General features: G+C 47.4%; 1 protein-coding gene across 1 annotated transcript; it reads right to left on the bottom strand.

Annotated features, from left to right (window-relative positions):
• Positions 1–2,498: 2,498 nt before the first annotated feature.
• Positions 2,499–15,940, bottom strand: SLC71A1 (solute carrier family 71 member 1). Its single transcript, XM_075832481.1, has 4 exons — positions 15,844–15,940; positions 7,288–7,400; positions 3,495–3,590; positions 2,499–2,642 (listed from the first exon to the last, which is right to left on the bottom strand). Exons 2-4 carry the CDS (start codon positions 7,366–7,368, stop codon positions 2,499–2,501), a joined length of 321 nt encoding a protein of 106 aa, XP_075688596.1. The 5' UTR covers positions 7,369–7,400; positions 15,844–15,940.
• Positions 15,941–16,408: the final 468 nt, after the last annotated feature.

Here is a 16,408-nt window from a genome sequence, read left to right as displayed (position 1 = left end):
CCACACACAGTCCCCCCCCCCTCTAGACAGTGCCACACAGTCCCCCCCCCTCGACAGTGCCACACACAGCCCCCCCTCTAGACAGTGCCACACAGCCCCCCCCCCTCTAGACAGTGCCACACAGCCCCCCCCCCCTCTAGACAGTGCCACACACAGCCCCCCCCTCTAGACAGTGCCACACAGAGTCCCCCCCCCCCTCTAGACAGTGCCACACACAGTCCCCCCCCCTCTAGACAGTGCCACACACAGTCCCCCCCCCCCCTCTAGACCGTGCCACACAGTCCGTCCCCCCCTCGACAGTGCCACACACAGTCCCCCCCCCAGTCGACAGTGCCACACACAGCCCCCCACCCCCCTCTAGACAGTGCCGCACACAGCCCCCCCCCCCCCTCTAGACAGTGCCGCACAGTCCCCCTCCCCCCGACAGTGCCACACAGCCCCCGGCCCCCTCTAGACAGTGCCACACACAGCCCCCCGCCCCCTCTAGACAGTGCCACACACAGCCCCCCGCCCCCTCTAGACAGTGCCACACACAGCCCCCCGCCCCCTCTAGACAGTGCCACACACAGTCGTCCCCCCTCGACAGTGCCACACACAGTCCGTCCCCCCTCGACAGTGCCACACACAGCCCCCCACCCCCCCTCGACAGTGCCACACACAGCCCCCCCACCCCCCTCGACAGTGCCACACACAGCCCCCCCACCCCCCCTCGACAGTGCCACACACAGCCCCCCCACCCCCCCTCGACAGTGCCACACAGCCCCCCCACCCCCCCTCGACAGTGCCACACACAGCCCCCCCCCCTCTAGACAGTGCCACACACAGCCCCCCTCTAGACAGTGCCACACACAGCCCCCCCCCTCTAGACAGTGCCACACACAGCCCCCCCCTCTAGACAGTGCCACACACAGCCCCCCCCTCTAGACAGTGCCACACACAGCGCCCCCCCCTCTAGACCGTGCCACACACAGCCCCCCCCTCTAGACCGTGCCACACACAGCCCCCCCCCTCTAGACCGTGCCACACACAGCCCCCCCCCTCTAGACCGTGCCACACACAGCCCCCCCCCCTCTAGACCGTGCCACACACAGCCCCCCCCCCTCTAGACCGTGCCACACACAGCCCCCCCCTCTAGACCGTGCCACACACAGCCCCCCCCCCTCTAGACCGTGCCACACACAGCCCCCCCCCCCTCTAGACCGTGCCACACACAGCCCCCCCCCTCTAGACAGTGCCACACACAGCCCCCCCCCCCTCTAGACAGTGCCACACACAGCCCCCCCCCTCTAGACAGTGCCACACACAGCCCCCCTCTAGACAGTGCCACACACAGCCCCCCTCTAGACAGTGCCACACACAGCCCCCCTCTAGACAGTGCCACACACAGCCCCCCTCTAGACAGTGCCACACACAGCCCCCCTCTAGACAGTGCCACACACAGCCCCCCCCCCCTCTAGACAGTGCCACACACAGCCCCCCCCCCCTCTAGACAGTGCCACACACAGCCCCCCCCTCTAGACAGTGCCACACACAGCGCCCCCCCCCCCTCTAGACAGTGCCACACACAGCCCCCCCCCCCTCTAGAAAGTGCCACACACAGCCCCCCCCGCCACAGCCCCCCTCTAGACAGTGCCACACAGCCACCCGCCCCCTGTAGATCGTGCCACACCTGTAGAAAAGTGCCACACAACCAGACCCCCTGCAGTAAGTGCCACACAGCCCACCCCTTGTAGATAGTCCCACATAGGGACCAGAGCGGAGATCGTGACCCACATTTAGCAGGTCACGCGTCAGCGGCCTGAGTGAGGTCGGTGCCCGCCCAGTAATGAACCAGTCCAGTAACCTGACCTGAGTCAGTCACCTGACCTCACGTCGCTGGCGTCAGGTGACTTAGGTCAAGTGACTGGAGTGGTCCACTCCTGGCTCTGACCTCACTCAGACTTACCCTCGTGCGTGGCCTGCATATTTCATATGTTTTGACATGTGTGGATTAGGAGTTCTCCATAAGGAAGCCTTAAATATTCAGTGTCAAAAACAGGATTAGATCCATTCAAGACAAAGCAAGGACACCATCCCCAAAGGTTCTGTTTTAGAAATCTCTCTCGGTTTTGTACTGGAAGGATCCGATCCTGTTCTTTGCTCCAAATATACAGCTCACATACAGAGCCATGTTACATCTGTCTGAGCCGGTTAATTTTAGTGGCCACATGAACTATGATGAAATTTAAAGCTTCCATGCTTGAAGTTGGAGAGGCTGCATACAAATGCTGCTTCACCCATCACCGCTTTATCGCAGAGCAGAATAGACAAAAGCCATTGTTGAAAAGCTTCATCAGACATTCCTAATAAAGCATGCCTAAAGCAAGTGGAAAAAGGCATTGCGAAAACACTAAGTTTGGTCCAGGACTCTAATAACTAGAAAGACGTGAACAGCACCTCCAGTTTTTGTAATAATAAAGGGCAATATTTGGAATGACATGCTTGGGCAACCAGCGGCACTAAACAGCAAATTCCAAAACTGATGAACAAGGATAGTCACTAAAAAGATCACAAGTGCCACAGTTGAGTTCATATTTTACCTTCACTCCTTGGATGAGTCCATTCATAAGAAATGTGTGCTTTGGGAAGGTTTCATGTAAAACCTGTACAAGTAGGAGACAAATGGTGAAAATTTATATACACAACATTCTGCGGTATAACTACAGGAAGACGCTGTATCTCATCAGGAAAGTTTGTGAGAATCTGGTGCTATAGCTACAACTGAAAAAGTAAATGAATCACACCGGTTTTTATTCACAGATTCCGTTTTGACCATTCTGATAAGAAATAATGATGGAGTCATGTTGGCGGAATCTACCTTGTTAAAATATAATGAACCACTAAATATGGATAGGGCAATTTTACAAAGAACGAGGGCGAGTTATATTGAGGCACTCTTATATGTAGGAACCCAAGTTATCATGTTACCACCCTGCATGAATGCTGGTCAGTAAAAGATCAAGAGAAAAGGTGTCGCAAAATTATTATTTTTTTTTATATAATATTGCTTTTAGTATGTTATTAAAATACATTTTATTTATTTGTGTTTTACTTTTTTCTTACTTTTACTTCACTATGGGGGCTGCCATTTTTTTTTTCATCTCTGTATGTGTCCATTAACGACACATACAGAGATGGAATACGGCAGCTACAGTGCATAGGAGTCAATGAACGGCTCCCGTCTATTGTATCTGCTCTCTGGCTCTGTACTGCGCAGACGCAGGTCAGAGTAACACAGCAGAGCAGCTGTTTGCAGGGAGAGAGCAGGCGCCATCATGAAGACCAGCTGAACTGCAGGTAAGGTGTGTGTCTGTCTGTCCCTCTCTCTCACAGACCGCCGCTCTCGTGACCCCAGAATTTACAGTTTTGGTTTCTATGGACCATATGGTGAAGTTTTCGCTATAACTGTCCTATGCATAAAGTTGCATGCATCCCCATAATTAAAAAGAACTTACCACCAAAGTTGGAGCAGTGAGCAAACCCCAAGCAAAAAACTCAAGGAAGATCACGATGACAGCATGATACACGCTGGGAGAGCCAAACCCCTGAGGCTGTAGACAAAATGACAACATAAGAACTTCAATCTTTACAAAACTAACATAGTCTTGGCAGCAAACTAGAACATGCTGATAAATGTGAATATGTAAAAGGTCTCCCGTGAACTGGGGGAGAAAATCACAAGTGTCTCAGCCAGCCCAAGCATGAGAAGTGAGGACAGGGCTGTTCAGCAAATCAAGCGGCTTACGATGCCCATAAATGGGTGATTCCAGGGATTAATATGAGAACTGGGCGTGAAAAGGGTAAAGTATATGGGAAGATAAAGTACTTCAGAAAGCAGCAGCATGCATTATGAAACACATGGATTTTAGAATGTATCTCCCCCTCATAATGAAGAGGACGACAGCGTTCACCACTTACACTGCTGGAAAAAACAACACACAGTGGACGGAAGGATCCGCAGAAGAGATATTTGTTGATCTTTGGCAATGGTGTGCAACATATGCTTCACCAGCTGTTGTGAAACTACAAGTCCCAGCATGCCATGACAATCTCCAGATGAGATCTTTTAGTCTCATAAAAGCTTGAGTCACAGGTTGCAGAACATTATCTACTGTAGGACAATCTAGACCACAATTTTTGGGAAATCTAAGGCCTCATGCAGACGACCGTAGCCATGTGCACGGCCGTGATTTTCGGGTCGGCCAGCAGCGAAGTGTCACCCGTGAGCCGCCCGCAAATCGCGGGCCATGCACATGGCCGTGTCCATTATTTCCTATGAGCCTGGACCGCAGAACACGGCCGTAATAAGACATGCCCGTTCTTTCTGCGGTCCGGGCTCCTGGGCCATGCACAGACCGTGGAAACCACGGTCGTGTGCATGGCCCCATAGGAATGAAAATCCAGGCGAGGATTGCGGCCGCAAAAGCACGTTCGTGTGCATGGGGCCTAAGTCAGTACCATGAAGCTATCTTGTTACTTTCAAACCAAAACATAATAGTAAATCAAATGTGAAAATTATAAAGATTAAAGGCAGGAAACTTTAAACAGGGAAATACAGCCTAAAAAGTGACTGCACTTTCACATAACTTTCGATGTCATAGAGACAAATGTTTTGATTGGTGGGGGTCCACCATCCCCTGTGACCCACACCATCCCCGAAATTAAGGTGCAGAAGACTTGCTAAGCTGAGAGATCTGAAACTTCGGCTGTGATAGACGTTCTACCTGTAGAACGTCTACGAGCCATCTTTAGCCTAAGGCTACGTCCACACAGGGCGGATACACAGCGTATACGCCCTGGCGGTTGAAGGGAATTCTGTCCGAAAACCCACACCAAATCGTGGTTTTTCGGCCGTAATGTCCAATGCGGAAAACAAAAGGCGGAAAAAAATAATAATTTGCATACTTACCCTCTGACGTCCTGCAGCCTGGCCTCCTCGGATAAAGTTTTATCCCAAGTGACCACTGCAGCCTGTGATTGGCTGCAGCGGTCACATGGAATGAAATGTCATCCCAGGAGGCCAGCCTGGACAAAGAAGCACAGAATTCTGAGCAAGTATGAGATTTATTTTTTTCCGAGTTACGATTTTTCAGGGGAATCGCTGCTTTTCCGTCAAAAAATTGGAAAATCTGCTATTTGTTGCAGGATTTCTCAATGGGGAAAAACCCACAACAAGAAAGCAGCGACTACACAAATGCAATTGACATGCTGCAAATTTTAAAAAAAACGCACTGCAGGTCAATTTCTGAGCAGTCTTTCGGCTTATCATTTACGCAGCGCGCGGATGAGATTTGTTCAAATCTCAGCCACTCTGATGCAACTGCATTATGCTGCGGATTTTCAGCAAAGTAATCAGTTACGGAAAATCTGCAGTATTTACGCTACATGTGAACTTACCCCAACAAGGAGTGCCGATCACAGCCAAAGGTTCAGGGCACTCCGCTCAAAACTTGGACCCCCACCAATCAAAACTTCTGCTCTGACTCTATGTCATAGCAAAAGCTTTGTGAAAGTGCAGTTACTCTTTAAAATTATTTTCTGGCATGCCATTGCAGACAAGATGCCTTTATAGTGTACATTCATGTTTAATTATATTCTGACCTGCGATATTGGACCCCACCATCACTAGCATGAAGGGGCTGTGCTGTCCTAGCAAATTATACGTCCCCTTTAGCTCAGCTTGTGGGGGAGGGGGGGGGGGGTCATATCTCATAATTCTCTAATGTTGATATTTTCTGACATATTAACCCTTGTATTCTGGGCCCTAATGACCAAGCAATTTTTAGTTTTTCCATCGTCACATTCGAAGAGCTATAACTTTTTTATTTTTGCGTCGACATAGCTGTATAAGGTCTTGTTTTTTGCGGGACACGTTCTATTTCTTAATAGCACCATTTTGGGGTACATATTATTTATTGATTAACTTTTATTTACTTTTTGGGGGGGGGGGGCTAGAAAAAGAACTGAAATTTCGCCACTCTTTTTTTGATCCTAAATCTATGCCGTTTACCATGTGGTATACAGAACACAATAACATTATTCAATGGGTTGTTACGATTGCAACAATACCAAATTTGTATAGATTTTGTATGTTTTACTACTTTTACACAGTAAAACCCTTTTTTTTTTTTTTTTATTATTTGTTTTTGTGTCTCCATATTTGCAGAGCCGTAACTTTTTTATTGTTTCCTCCGATGCAGTTGCATGAGGGCTTTTTTTTTTGCAGAACGACTTGTAGTCTTTATTGGTACCATTTTCGAGTAGATGCAACTTTTTGATCACTTTTTATCAAATTTTAGGATTCACAGAAAACAGCAATATTTCCATTGTTTTTTATTTTATTTTTTTACGGCGTTCCCCGTGCGGGTTAAATAATGTAATAGCTTTATAGTCGGGGTTGTTACGGACGCGGTGATACCAAATATGTGTAACTTTTTTGCTTTATTTTGTAAGGGAAAAAAGTGGGTTTTTCATTTTTTTTAAATTAACTTTAAGATTTATTTTTACTTTTTCACTTGTCCTACTAGGGAACTTTAATATGCGATCATCCGATCGCTTTTATAATACACTGCAATACTTCTGTATTGCAGTGTATTACTGCCTGTCCATTTAAAACGGACAGGCATCTGCAAGGCCATGCCTCTGGCATGTCCTAGGAGGCATTTACTACAGGCAGACCTGGGGGCCTTTATTAGGCCCCCGGCTGCCATCAGAGACACAGACACTCGGTGATCTTATCGCCGGGTGTCAGTGGGATGAGAGGGAGCTCCCTCCCTCTCTCCAAAACCACTCAGATGCGCCGCTCGCTATTGGGCGCCGCATCTGAGGGGTTAAACGGGTAAGATCGATACTATTATCGATCTCAACCGTTCGAGCAGTGATGCCCCCACCTACCTCTGGTAGCTAAGTGCAGGGACATTTAACGGCTCCCTGCTCTGTTTATTTATTCTGATGCAGCGCTGTGAAAAGGCTTTGCACCAGAATAAAGCCCATTAGTGGCCGCCGTGAAAAGGCGTATCAGCAGTTATTAAGGGGTTAAAGATGCGCTTACGCCTTAAGATGCATTCTCACTTTAAGATGCCTCATTATAGATCACGATGACAAATCTTACGGAAAATGCCTTCAAAGTATAATCCTAATGTGTCTCACTTTCAGACTTCAACAAAATTCTCCAAATTGCTACAAAAATTTGGAAGTAATCATTTGTATTCCCCATTCCGATGAGAACTTTATAACAAGTACACTTACAGAGCCGCCATCTTTGATGATGATTTTTTTTGCGAGAAGAACACTGCGGTTCACTCTCTTCTTTTTCTTTCCCTGAGTCATTTTCACATAACTAGGGTCCTGGTAACAATCACCTACAAAAAAAAAAAATGAATTCAGCAAACGGAACTAATATTAGCTTTACTTAAACACTCTCAGCAAAATAGTAATGTAGATGAGGTAACTAGTAGCATCGTTTGTTTTCCTAGCGAGCGCTGAATTTGGGAGTTATCCGCTTCCAGGCATTCTGTTGTCCTGCGCTCAGACTCTCAGAATCCTACAGCCTCTTATGGGTGGAACTGAAGTCCGTTTTTCTATGCATTTCTGCATTGGGTGTCTCATAGGCATGCATGAAGAAAAAACATCTACATTACTATCGGAGAAATAAAATAAATTTTGCTGAGAGTGCTTCTATAATATAATATTAAGGCATGTACAATATTTCTACAAGAGTCATAACAAACAGACGCTAAAGAGTGATTGTAATATATGTTAAGGGTACATATATTCACCTTTGAAAACTATCCCAGGTTTAATATTTAGATATAATCTACATAAACAGTTGAGTCACTTTGTAAATACATTTTATTACTTATCTTGTACTAATCCTCAGTCAAGGCCTGTATTATAGTTCAGAGCTGCATGCACAATTCTGCAGGTTGTAATTGGAAACAGTGAACAAGTCTGTCAGCACAGAAACCCCTAAGGCCTCATTCACACGACAGGGTCCGAGTGTCGGCCGGGAAAATCGGCTGATTTTCCCGGCCGGTTTGCATCCGTTTTGCATCCGTTCCGATTCCGTTCTGGGCCGAGTTGCCGTTTTTACCGGCCGACTTGGACCCGATTTGAATCCGTTTTTTTCCCTGTCCGTTTTAAAATTGGATGAATTTGTTGCCACACACAGCCCTTTGTAGATAATGCCACAGCCCCCCTGGTAGGTAATGCCACCCAGCCCCCCTGTAGGTGATGCCACCCAGCCCCCTGTAGGTGATGCCACCCAGCCCCCTGTAGGTAATGCCACCCAGCCCCCTGTAGGTAATGCCACCCAGCCCCCTGTAGGTAATGCCACCCAGCCCCCTGTAGGTAATGCCACCAAGCCCCCTGTAGGCGATGCCACACAGCCCCCTGTAGGCGATGCCACACAGCCACCTGTAGGCGATGCCACACAGCCACCTGTAGGCGATGCCACACAGCCACCTGTAGGCGATGCCACACAGCCCCCTGTAGGCGATGCCACACAGCCCCCTGTAGGCGATGCCACACAGCTCCCTGTAGGTAATGCCACCCAGCCCCCTGTAGGTAATGCCACCCAGCCCCCTGTAGGTAATGCCACCAAGCACCCTGTAGGTAATGCCACCAAGCACCCTGTAGGTAATGCCACCAAGCACCCTGTAGGTGATACCACCAAGCCCCCTGTAGGTGATACCACACAGCCCCCTGTAGGTGATACCACACAGCCCCCTGTAGGTGATGCCACACAGCCCCCTGTAGGTGATGCCACACAGCCACCTGTAGGCGATGCCACACAGCCACCTGTAGGCGATGCCACACAGCCCCCTGTAGGCGATGCCACACAGCCCCCTGTAGGTGATGCCACCCACCCTGCCCCCTGTAGGTGATGCCACCCACCCTGCCCCCTGTAGGTGATGCCACCCACCCTGCCCCCTGTAGGTGATGCCACCCACCCTGCCCCCTGTAGGTGATGCCACACAGTCCCCTGTAGGTTGCACCCATCCCCCCCCCCCTTTCCTGGAGAATTCACTGACTTCAATGTCCATATATGGACAAGTGTAGTCACTGACTTCTCCTGAAGAGGAATTCCCTGCCACAGGTCGGGAATTCCGCTTCAGAAGGGAGTGACGTCACTGTGTCCATATATGGACAGTGTAGTCACTCACTTCTCCTGTAGCGGAATCCCCGGCCATAGAGTCGGGGATTCCGCTGCAGAAGTGCGTGACTTCGCTGTGTCCATATATGGGCAGTGTAGTCACGCACTTCTCCTGTAGCGGCATCCCCGGCCATAGAGTCGAGGATTCCGCTGCAGAAGTGCGTGACTTCGCTGTGTCCATATATGGACAGTGTAGTCACGCACTTCTCCTGTAGCGGCATCCCCGGCCATAGAGTCGAGGATTCCGCTGCAGAAGTGCGTGACTTCGCTGTGTCCATATATGGACAGTGTAGTCACGCACTTCTCCTGTAGCGGCATCCCCGGCCATAGAGTCGAGGATTCCGCTGCAGAAGTGCGTGACTTCGCTGTGTCCATATATGGACAGTGTAGTCACGCACTTCTCCTGTAGCGGAATCCCCAATCCCCAGCTGGGGATTGGGGATTCCGACTCCTACAGCGAGCAATAAAAGATCCTCCTCACATGCACTCTGCACTGTGAGGAGGAGGAGAGAGAGTGTGCGCGAGCAACGGTAGACCCGGCCATCACTCGGGACACATTCCGGTGATGGCCGTGTATTACCCGGCCCCATAGACTTCTATGGGAGCAAGGCGGCCGGCTGAAAATAGAGCATGTCCTATTTTTTGACGGCCGTTTTTCCCGGCCGTCAAAAAATCGGTCGTGTGAATAGCCCCATTAGGGGTCTATTTTTCCTAATGCAGCCGGGTGCCGGCCGATTTATGAACGGCCGGCACCCGGCCGGGAAACCCTGTCGTGTTAATCCCGCCTAACAGCTCAAGTGAGCTCCTACAATGCAGTGGGACAGTTCGTTTTTACCTAGATGTTATTACTATACCGTGAGTAAAGACTACCCAGAATTCAAATCACTTAGAGCTAAATCTACACACACATTGACCGAGCAAACAATGCTGGGAGATTTCAGCTCTGAAGCCAGAGAACTGTAAATGCAGCACTGGACTCAGTTGGGCATTAAGCAACTCATTAGCATAAATCTAAAATCGCTAATAAAGTGGTGAAAACAGATAGTTTTTTTTTAAATAAAAAGCACTGCTGTCACCTACATTATAGCGCCGATCTCCTTATGTAGAAGATAGGGCACTTGTGGTGACAAAGCCTCTAACTTTTTTCAGTAGAATCATTCTATATGTAAAATTGCATTTAAAGGCGTTTCCCAATATCATAAAGCGATGGCATATCATTTGCATAAGCCACTATTTTCTGATCGGTTGGGGCCCGACTGACGGGACCCACGCCGATAATAAGAATGAAGGGGCCTCAGAACTGCTTTACATGCAAGAAACTGGGATCAAGTGACAGTGGGGTGGGTTCAGACGTGGCAGAATAATTTCTGTGAATCTTTTGCAAAGGCTTCATCGTAAAGCTATCTTCACATCTGCGTGAATGCAGTCAACTACGGTGTTCATCCCGTCAAAGCGACGGAACCCTTGCACAACGTAGACAAACTGAAACCATTGGCACCGGATCCGTCACCATTGAAATCAATTGTGATGGAAACGGAAACCTTTGGTTTCAGTTTGTGTCAGTCAGGGCTCTGTTCCGACAGAAAGTTGAAACAGAACGTGGGAACGGAAACCTGACGCAGATGTGAACGAAGCCTAAGTACAATGCACACATAGCAGATTTGTTGCAGACTTTCTGCAGAGAAATCTGCAGAATGCTCCTTCTGTTCACTGCGGATTTCTCCCTTTTAAACATAAAATGCCCCCAGAACACCGTAGGGGATTTGTTGCGGATTTCACTTTTACATTGAAAAGGGTGAAATCCGCAGTGAACATCCAAGACAAAATGAGCATGCTGCAGATTTAAAAATGCAGCATGCTCTGACTTGTGTGTCTAAAATGTTCAGAAGCATGTGGGGGGAGTATTTAAATCAGTCTTGTGCTGTGAGTTTTTCACCTACAAATTAAGACAGAAAATACGCAACAATTCCGCTACACGTGCAGGGGGCCGAAAGGGTGAAATCAACATTATGGGCACGCTTCTGATTTGAAAATGCCCTCAAATCTCCTGAGATTTCTTCTGCCATGTGTGGATGGGGTTTTTGAAAACGTATTGTATTGTAATTCCACATAACCGAACGTGGCAGACCTCTTCACCAACGTGTCTACTTAGGCCCCGTGCACACGACAGTATTTTTTATCAGTAATTACGGACCCATTCATTTCTATTAGCCACGGACACCTTTCAGTATTTTTACTTATGGGTGTCCGTGCTAAAAAAATTAGAGAACCTGTCCTATACTTGTCAGTAATTATGGCAAGGACTCTCCCACAGAAGTCTATGGCAGCTTCCGTAAATACGGACGGCTACTGATGTGCATCCGTAAACAGTCTGTATTTATGGAAGCATTGAAAGACAACATGCTGATGACATCATTTGCAACCTACCTCTTTTTGTACGGATCCGTATATACGGATGGAATACGGACCGTATTTACGAACCGTATTTCGGGATAGATGAAAACACTGTCATGTGCATGGGGCCTTAAGGCCCCATGCACACGAACGTGTTTTTGCGGCCGCAATTCCCCCGAAAATCCACGGGAGAATTGCGGCCCTATTCATTTCTATGGGCCATGCACACTACCGTGTGCTATGTGTGCATGGTGCGGGAGCCCGCACCGCAGAAAGAACGGACCTGTCTTATTACGGCCGTGTTCTGCGGTCCGGGCTCATTGAAAATAATGGCCGCGGCCATGTGCATATCCCGCAAATCCGCAGCCGGCCGCCCTGAAAATCATGGTTGTGTGCATGAGCCCTAAGGCCCCGCAATACGGACCGTATATATGTATAAATACGGATGCCTGCGGATCTGTATTTACGGACAGTATTTCGGGATAATGAAAATACGGTCGTGTGCATGGATCAGTAGACATCTGTATTTTATAATTATATATAGGAAAGGGTGTCCATAAATATAATCCGTATATACGGATGGAATACGGATTTTTCATCAGTAATTACGGACCTATTAATTTCTATTGGCCACAGCCACCTTTCAGTATTTTTACTGATGGGTGTCCGTGCTGAAAAAAATTATAGAACCGGTCCTATTCTTGTCAGTAATTACGGCAATGACTCTCCCAAAGTCGTCTTTGGGAGCTTCCGTAAATACAGATGGCTACGGATGTGAATCCGTATACCGTCCGTATTAACATCCCCCCCTATTTTTTTTTTTTACTGATCCATATATATGGATGGAATACGGATGTAAATACGGTCATGTGCTTGGGGCCTTACTGTCTCACCTCAGTGTTGGATTTAGAGATACACTGCTCTATAATGAATCTTGTCTGTATGCTATTTAAAGGAGAGTGCTAGCTAGTCTTCTGCTTCTTCTTCCTCCTCCTCCTCCCCCTCTCCATAGACTTCTATGGGCAACTGTAAACTGATCTTTCAGTAAAGCTTAGGGTCCATTCAGACATTGCAACTCAGGTGTGGTTAAAAGATTTTAAAAAAAAAAGGAATCTGAAAGATGCACGGTAAAAATGCATGCAGTTTTCAGACATTTTAACTGCACCTATACCGCAACATCTGAATGGAGCCTTAGAACTGGTCTTCTCTCTACTCTATGGATTCTATGAGTGAATAGTAAGGGTATGTTCGCACGTTTAACCAAAAACGTCTGAAAATACGGAGCTGGTTTCAAGGAAAAACAGCTCCTGATTTTCAGACGTTTTTTTAAGCCAAAGAGTTTTTGGAGCGGTTTCTATAGTCAATGAAAAATGGCTCCAAAAACGTCCCACGAAGTGACCTGCACTTTTTCGCAGCCGTTTTAAAAAAAAAAAAAAAAAAAAAAAGTGTACAAAAACTGCCCATCCGAAGAGAACAACGTTTTTCCCATTGAAATCAATGGTTAGATGTTTGGAGGCGCTCTGCTTCCGATTTTTCAGCCATTTTTCAGGCTTTTACGGCCCAAAAAAACTGCGAAAATAGGCCGTGTGAACATACCCTTAGGCTACATGCACCTGTTGCAGCGTTTGATGAATTTTTAGGTGTAATTTTACATTTTGATGCAGAAACAAATGCAGATTTTATGCTGCGAAAATGGGTGCATTTCATTTAGAAACTTGTCAGATACAATTCTGAGGTGGAAACGGAAGATAAGTTGACAGGCTGCAAATTTTAAAATCCACACAGCTGGTCAATTTAAGTGCGTAAAAATTCCACAATGTGTAGATGAGATTACTTGAAATCTCATTTACTTTGCTGGTACTGTATTAAGCTGCGGATTTGCAGCAGGCACATTCGCATGTAAATCGCATCGTGTGCATGTGGCATTAAGAAAACAAGGGGGGGGGGGCCTGATAAGCAGAGAAAAAGGCATTTTCCGCTAGTAAGATTCATTACGTTTCTTATAGTCGATTTTACTTTTGATTTATCCAAAGCGGTTTTATAACTGGAGATACGCTTTAAAGGATCTGATCCAGTTCTTGGAACAAAATATAGGGAGGGCTCTGTGAAGGAGGCGTATGTCTTTACCAGTTAACCTCTGGATGAATGTGTTCATCCATTGACCAACAAACAGAAGTAAAAATTGTGTCTCCCGCTCTAACCTCCACTTTCCTAACATAGCACAGCAGAACATCCTTAAAAACTCGCCAGTAGACACTGCACCCCCAATTGCCCAGTGAACATGGCAGACCATCATCCATAGCTTCCGGAGCATTAGCAGCAGGTCCTCCCTCCATAACTTGCTCAGTAGTCACAGCAAGAGTCCTCCTCCTGTGCTTATCACGCTCACATGCTCCTGAGATGTATCCTCTGCTGGAAAGAAGTTACCTGCCGGCTGTTAAACGTAGGTCCCTAGAATCAGTCCAATGCAGGAGAACCACACAGCCCTGCATTATATATAATAGCAGCTGTGTGCTTCCTCTGCCTGATATGTGACCACTTCTGCAGGGCAAGATTGCCCTATATACGGTCAGTAACAGCGACCAGCTCCATGCATTCAGCACTGGGTGGAACTCATCATATCAACCAGCTTTTGTCGAGCTGATCAGCATTTTTCTAAGAAGCACCAAATCTCTGTGACCTGAACAGCCAAGATCTTTACCATTAATGTTTCCACTCAATGACAGCAAGCAGAGAATTTAAATGAGGAATTGATATAAAGAGTACAGAATTACTCATCACATATGATTAAGTTTCATTTACATAAAACTGGAAAATCTGTTTAATTAGAAGATCTAAGTCACAACCAGAAAAGTGGGATCCAGTGCACCAATAACAGACATGATAGGGCAATGGAGATAAAGGAACATGAACCTAGGCCAGAATGCAACTTTCAGAGAAAGCATCATAATCCTGAGATTCTGTACAATGAAAGAGGATTGTCAGGTTTCAGTAAATTAAAGGGGTTGTCCACTACCGGACAACTGATGTCAGTATATCATCGGTGCGGGTCCGACAAGCGGACCCCGCACCGATCAGCCGCTCCGGTGTCCTGCGGGCACTGGATGTTATTGCCCATTATGCGATGTACATAGCATAGCGGCTATGCTGCAGTACTGCAGCTCTGCTCCTATTAATTTGAATAGGAGCAGAGCTGCAGCTCGGCCGCTATTCTGTGGCCGGAACCAACTACTTCCGGAATGTACGTTCGGAGGGAGCCGGAGCGGCTTAACGGTGCGGGGTCCGGGTGTCAGACCCCCACAGATCATGCACTGATGACCTATCCGGTGGATAGGTCATCAGTTGTTCAGTAGTGGACAACCCCTTTAATGTTATTTTTGTATAATTAAAAGTTACATTTCTGTATTGGTTCCGCACAGTTTTCAAGATCTCTGCTTGTTATGTAGTAGGAACATTGTTTACTTCCAGTGGAAAATATTCTGTCCGTGGTCATGTGATGAACACACAGGTGCACAGCTCCTTAGAGGACACAGCTCTGATGCGCATACTGTAACAAGCCGTGCACCTGTGTGTCCATTACATGAACATGGACAATATTTTATCCACTGGAAGTAAACAATGAAGGTTCCTAATAAAAGGACAAGAAGCAGAGATCTTGAAAACCATTAGGAATTATTACAGAAAGTATATTGGATATTAGAGCTTTTAAATTATACAAAAAAATATATAATTACTTTGCTAAAACTGGACAACCCCATTAAGACCCCTATTACATTCCTTGTATAAATGAACAGTGTGTGTGTGTGTGTGTGTGTGTGTGTGTGATATACACACACACACCCACACTACTCCTTTATCAACAGTAGCATCTTAGCAGAATTGGAGCTGTTTTACGGCAGACTGTCTGCCCACAGATTGCAGAGTAACAGCTGGAAAATCTCTCACTAGATAGTTAGCTAGTACCATACCCACGTTGGCACGGGTATGCATGTAAACAGCATGGTGACTGGGAATCCTCCAGGGTGAGGCTGGCAGTGTTATTGTACCCGTCTGATACAGACACAAGCAGAAATACAATATAAGCGCACTACTGGTCTTCTCATAACAACCTGTCATTTCCTCGCGTCATCGTCCCATGTACCTACCTGTCACCCACTCCCCTGCTGCCCACCCTATCCCACATCCTCTCACAGCTCTCCCTCCTTATTTCCCACCAAGTCTACAGTTCCCCAACTCATCCTCTCCTCATAGCTTACCTGTCTTTCCCTTTCTCGCCGTATCTCTCACTCAGCCGCCATGTTGCGCACGCCCCACCTTCTCACGTCAAATCGCGCGACCCGCCCATTGGCTGACCCGACAACCACGTGTGCTTCGCGTCGGCATCCGGCCTCGAGTCGGCGCACGTGAGGGGGCGGGGCTGCGCAGGCAGTCATGTTATGGAAAGGGGCGGGGTGTACATGTCACTACCGTGATCCGACCGCGGGAAGAATGATGTACTGTATATCAGGAGCCTTCATTATTGTAAATAACGTAGATGCTGCAAATTGTTCTCATTATCCAGAGAGTCAAACAAATATTATATTTCTGCTTTTTGAGGGACAGGTCTATAACTTTGTATTATACCTTAAAGCGTAACTAAATAACGTGTCATAAGTTTTGATTGGTGGGGGTCCGAGCACTGAGAACCCCACCAATCGCTAAAACGAAGCAGCTGAATGAGCGCTCAGCCGCTTCGATACATTGATTTCCGGAAAAAGCCAAACAGACACGGAGTATGGGCTCATAAGCTTTCTACTGAGTCCGTACACCGATACATTCACT

This window comes from Rhinoderma darwinii, chromosome 7, assembly GCF_050947455.1.
Source record: "Rhinoderma darwinii isolate aRhiDar2 chromosome 7, aRhiDar2.hap1, whole genome shotgun sequence".
In the NCBI taxonomy this organism is placed as follows: domain Eukaryota; kingdom Metazoa; phylum Chordata; class Amphibia; order Anura; family Rhinodermatidae; genus Rhinoderma; species Rhinoderma darwinii.
This window is presented reverse-complemented; position numbering and strand designations above follow the sequence as displayed.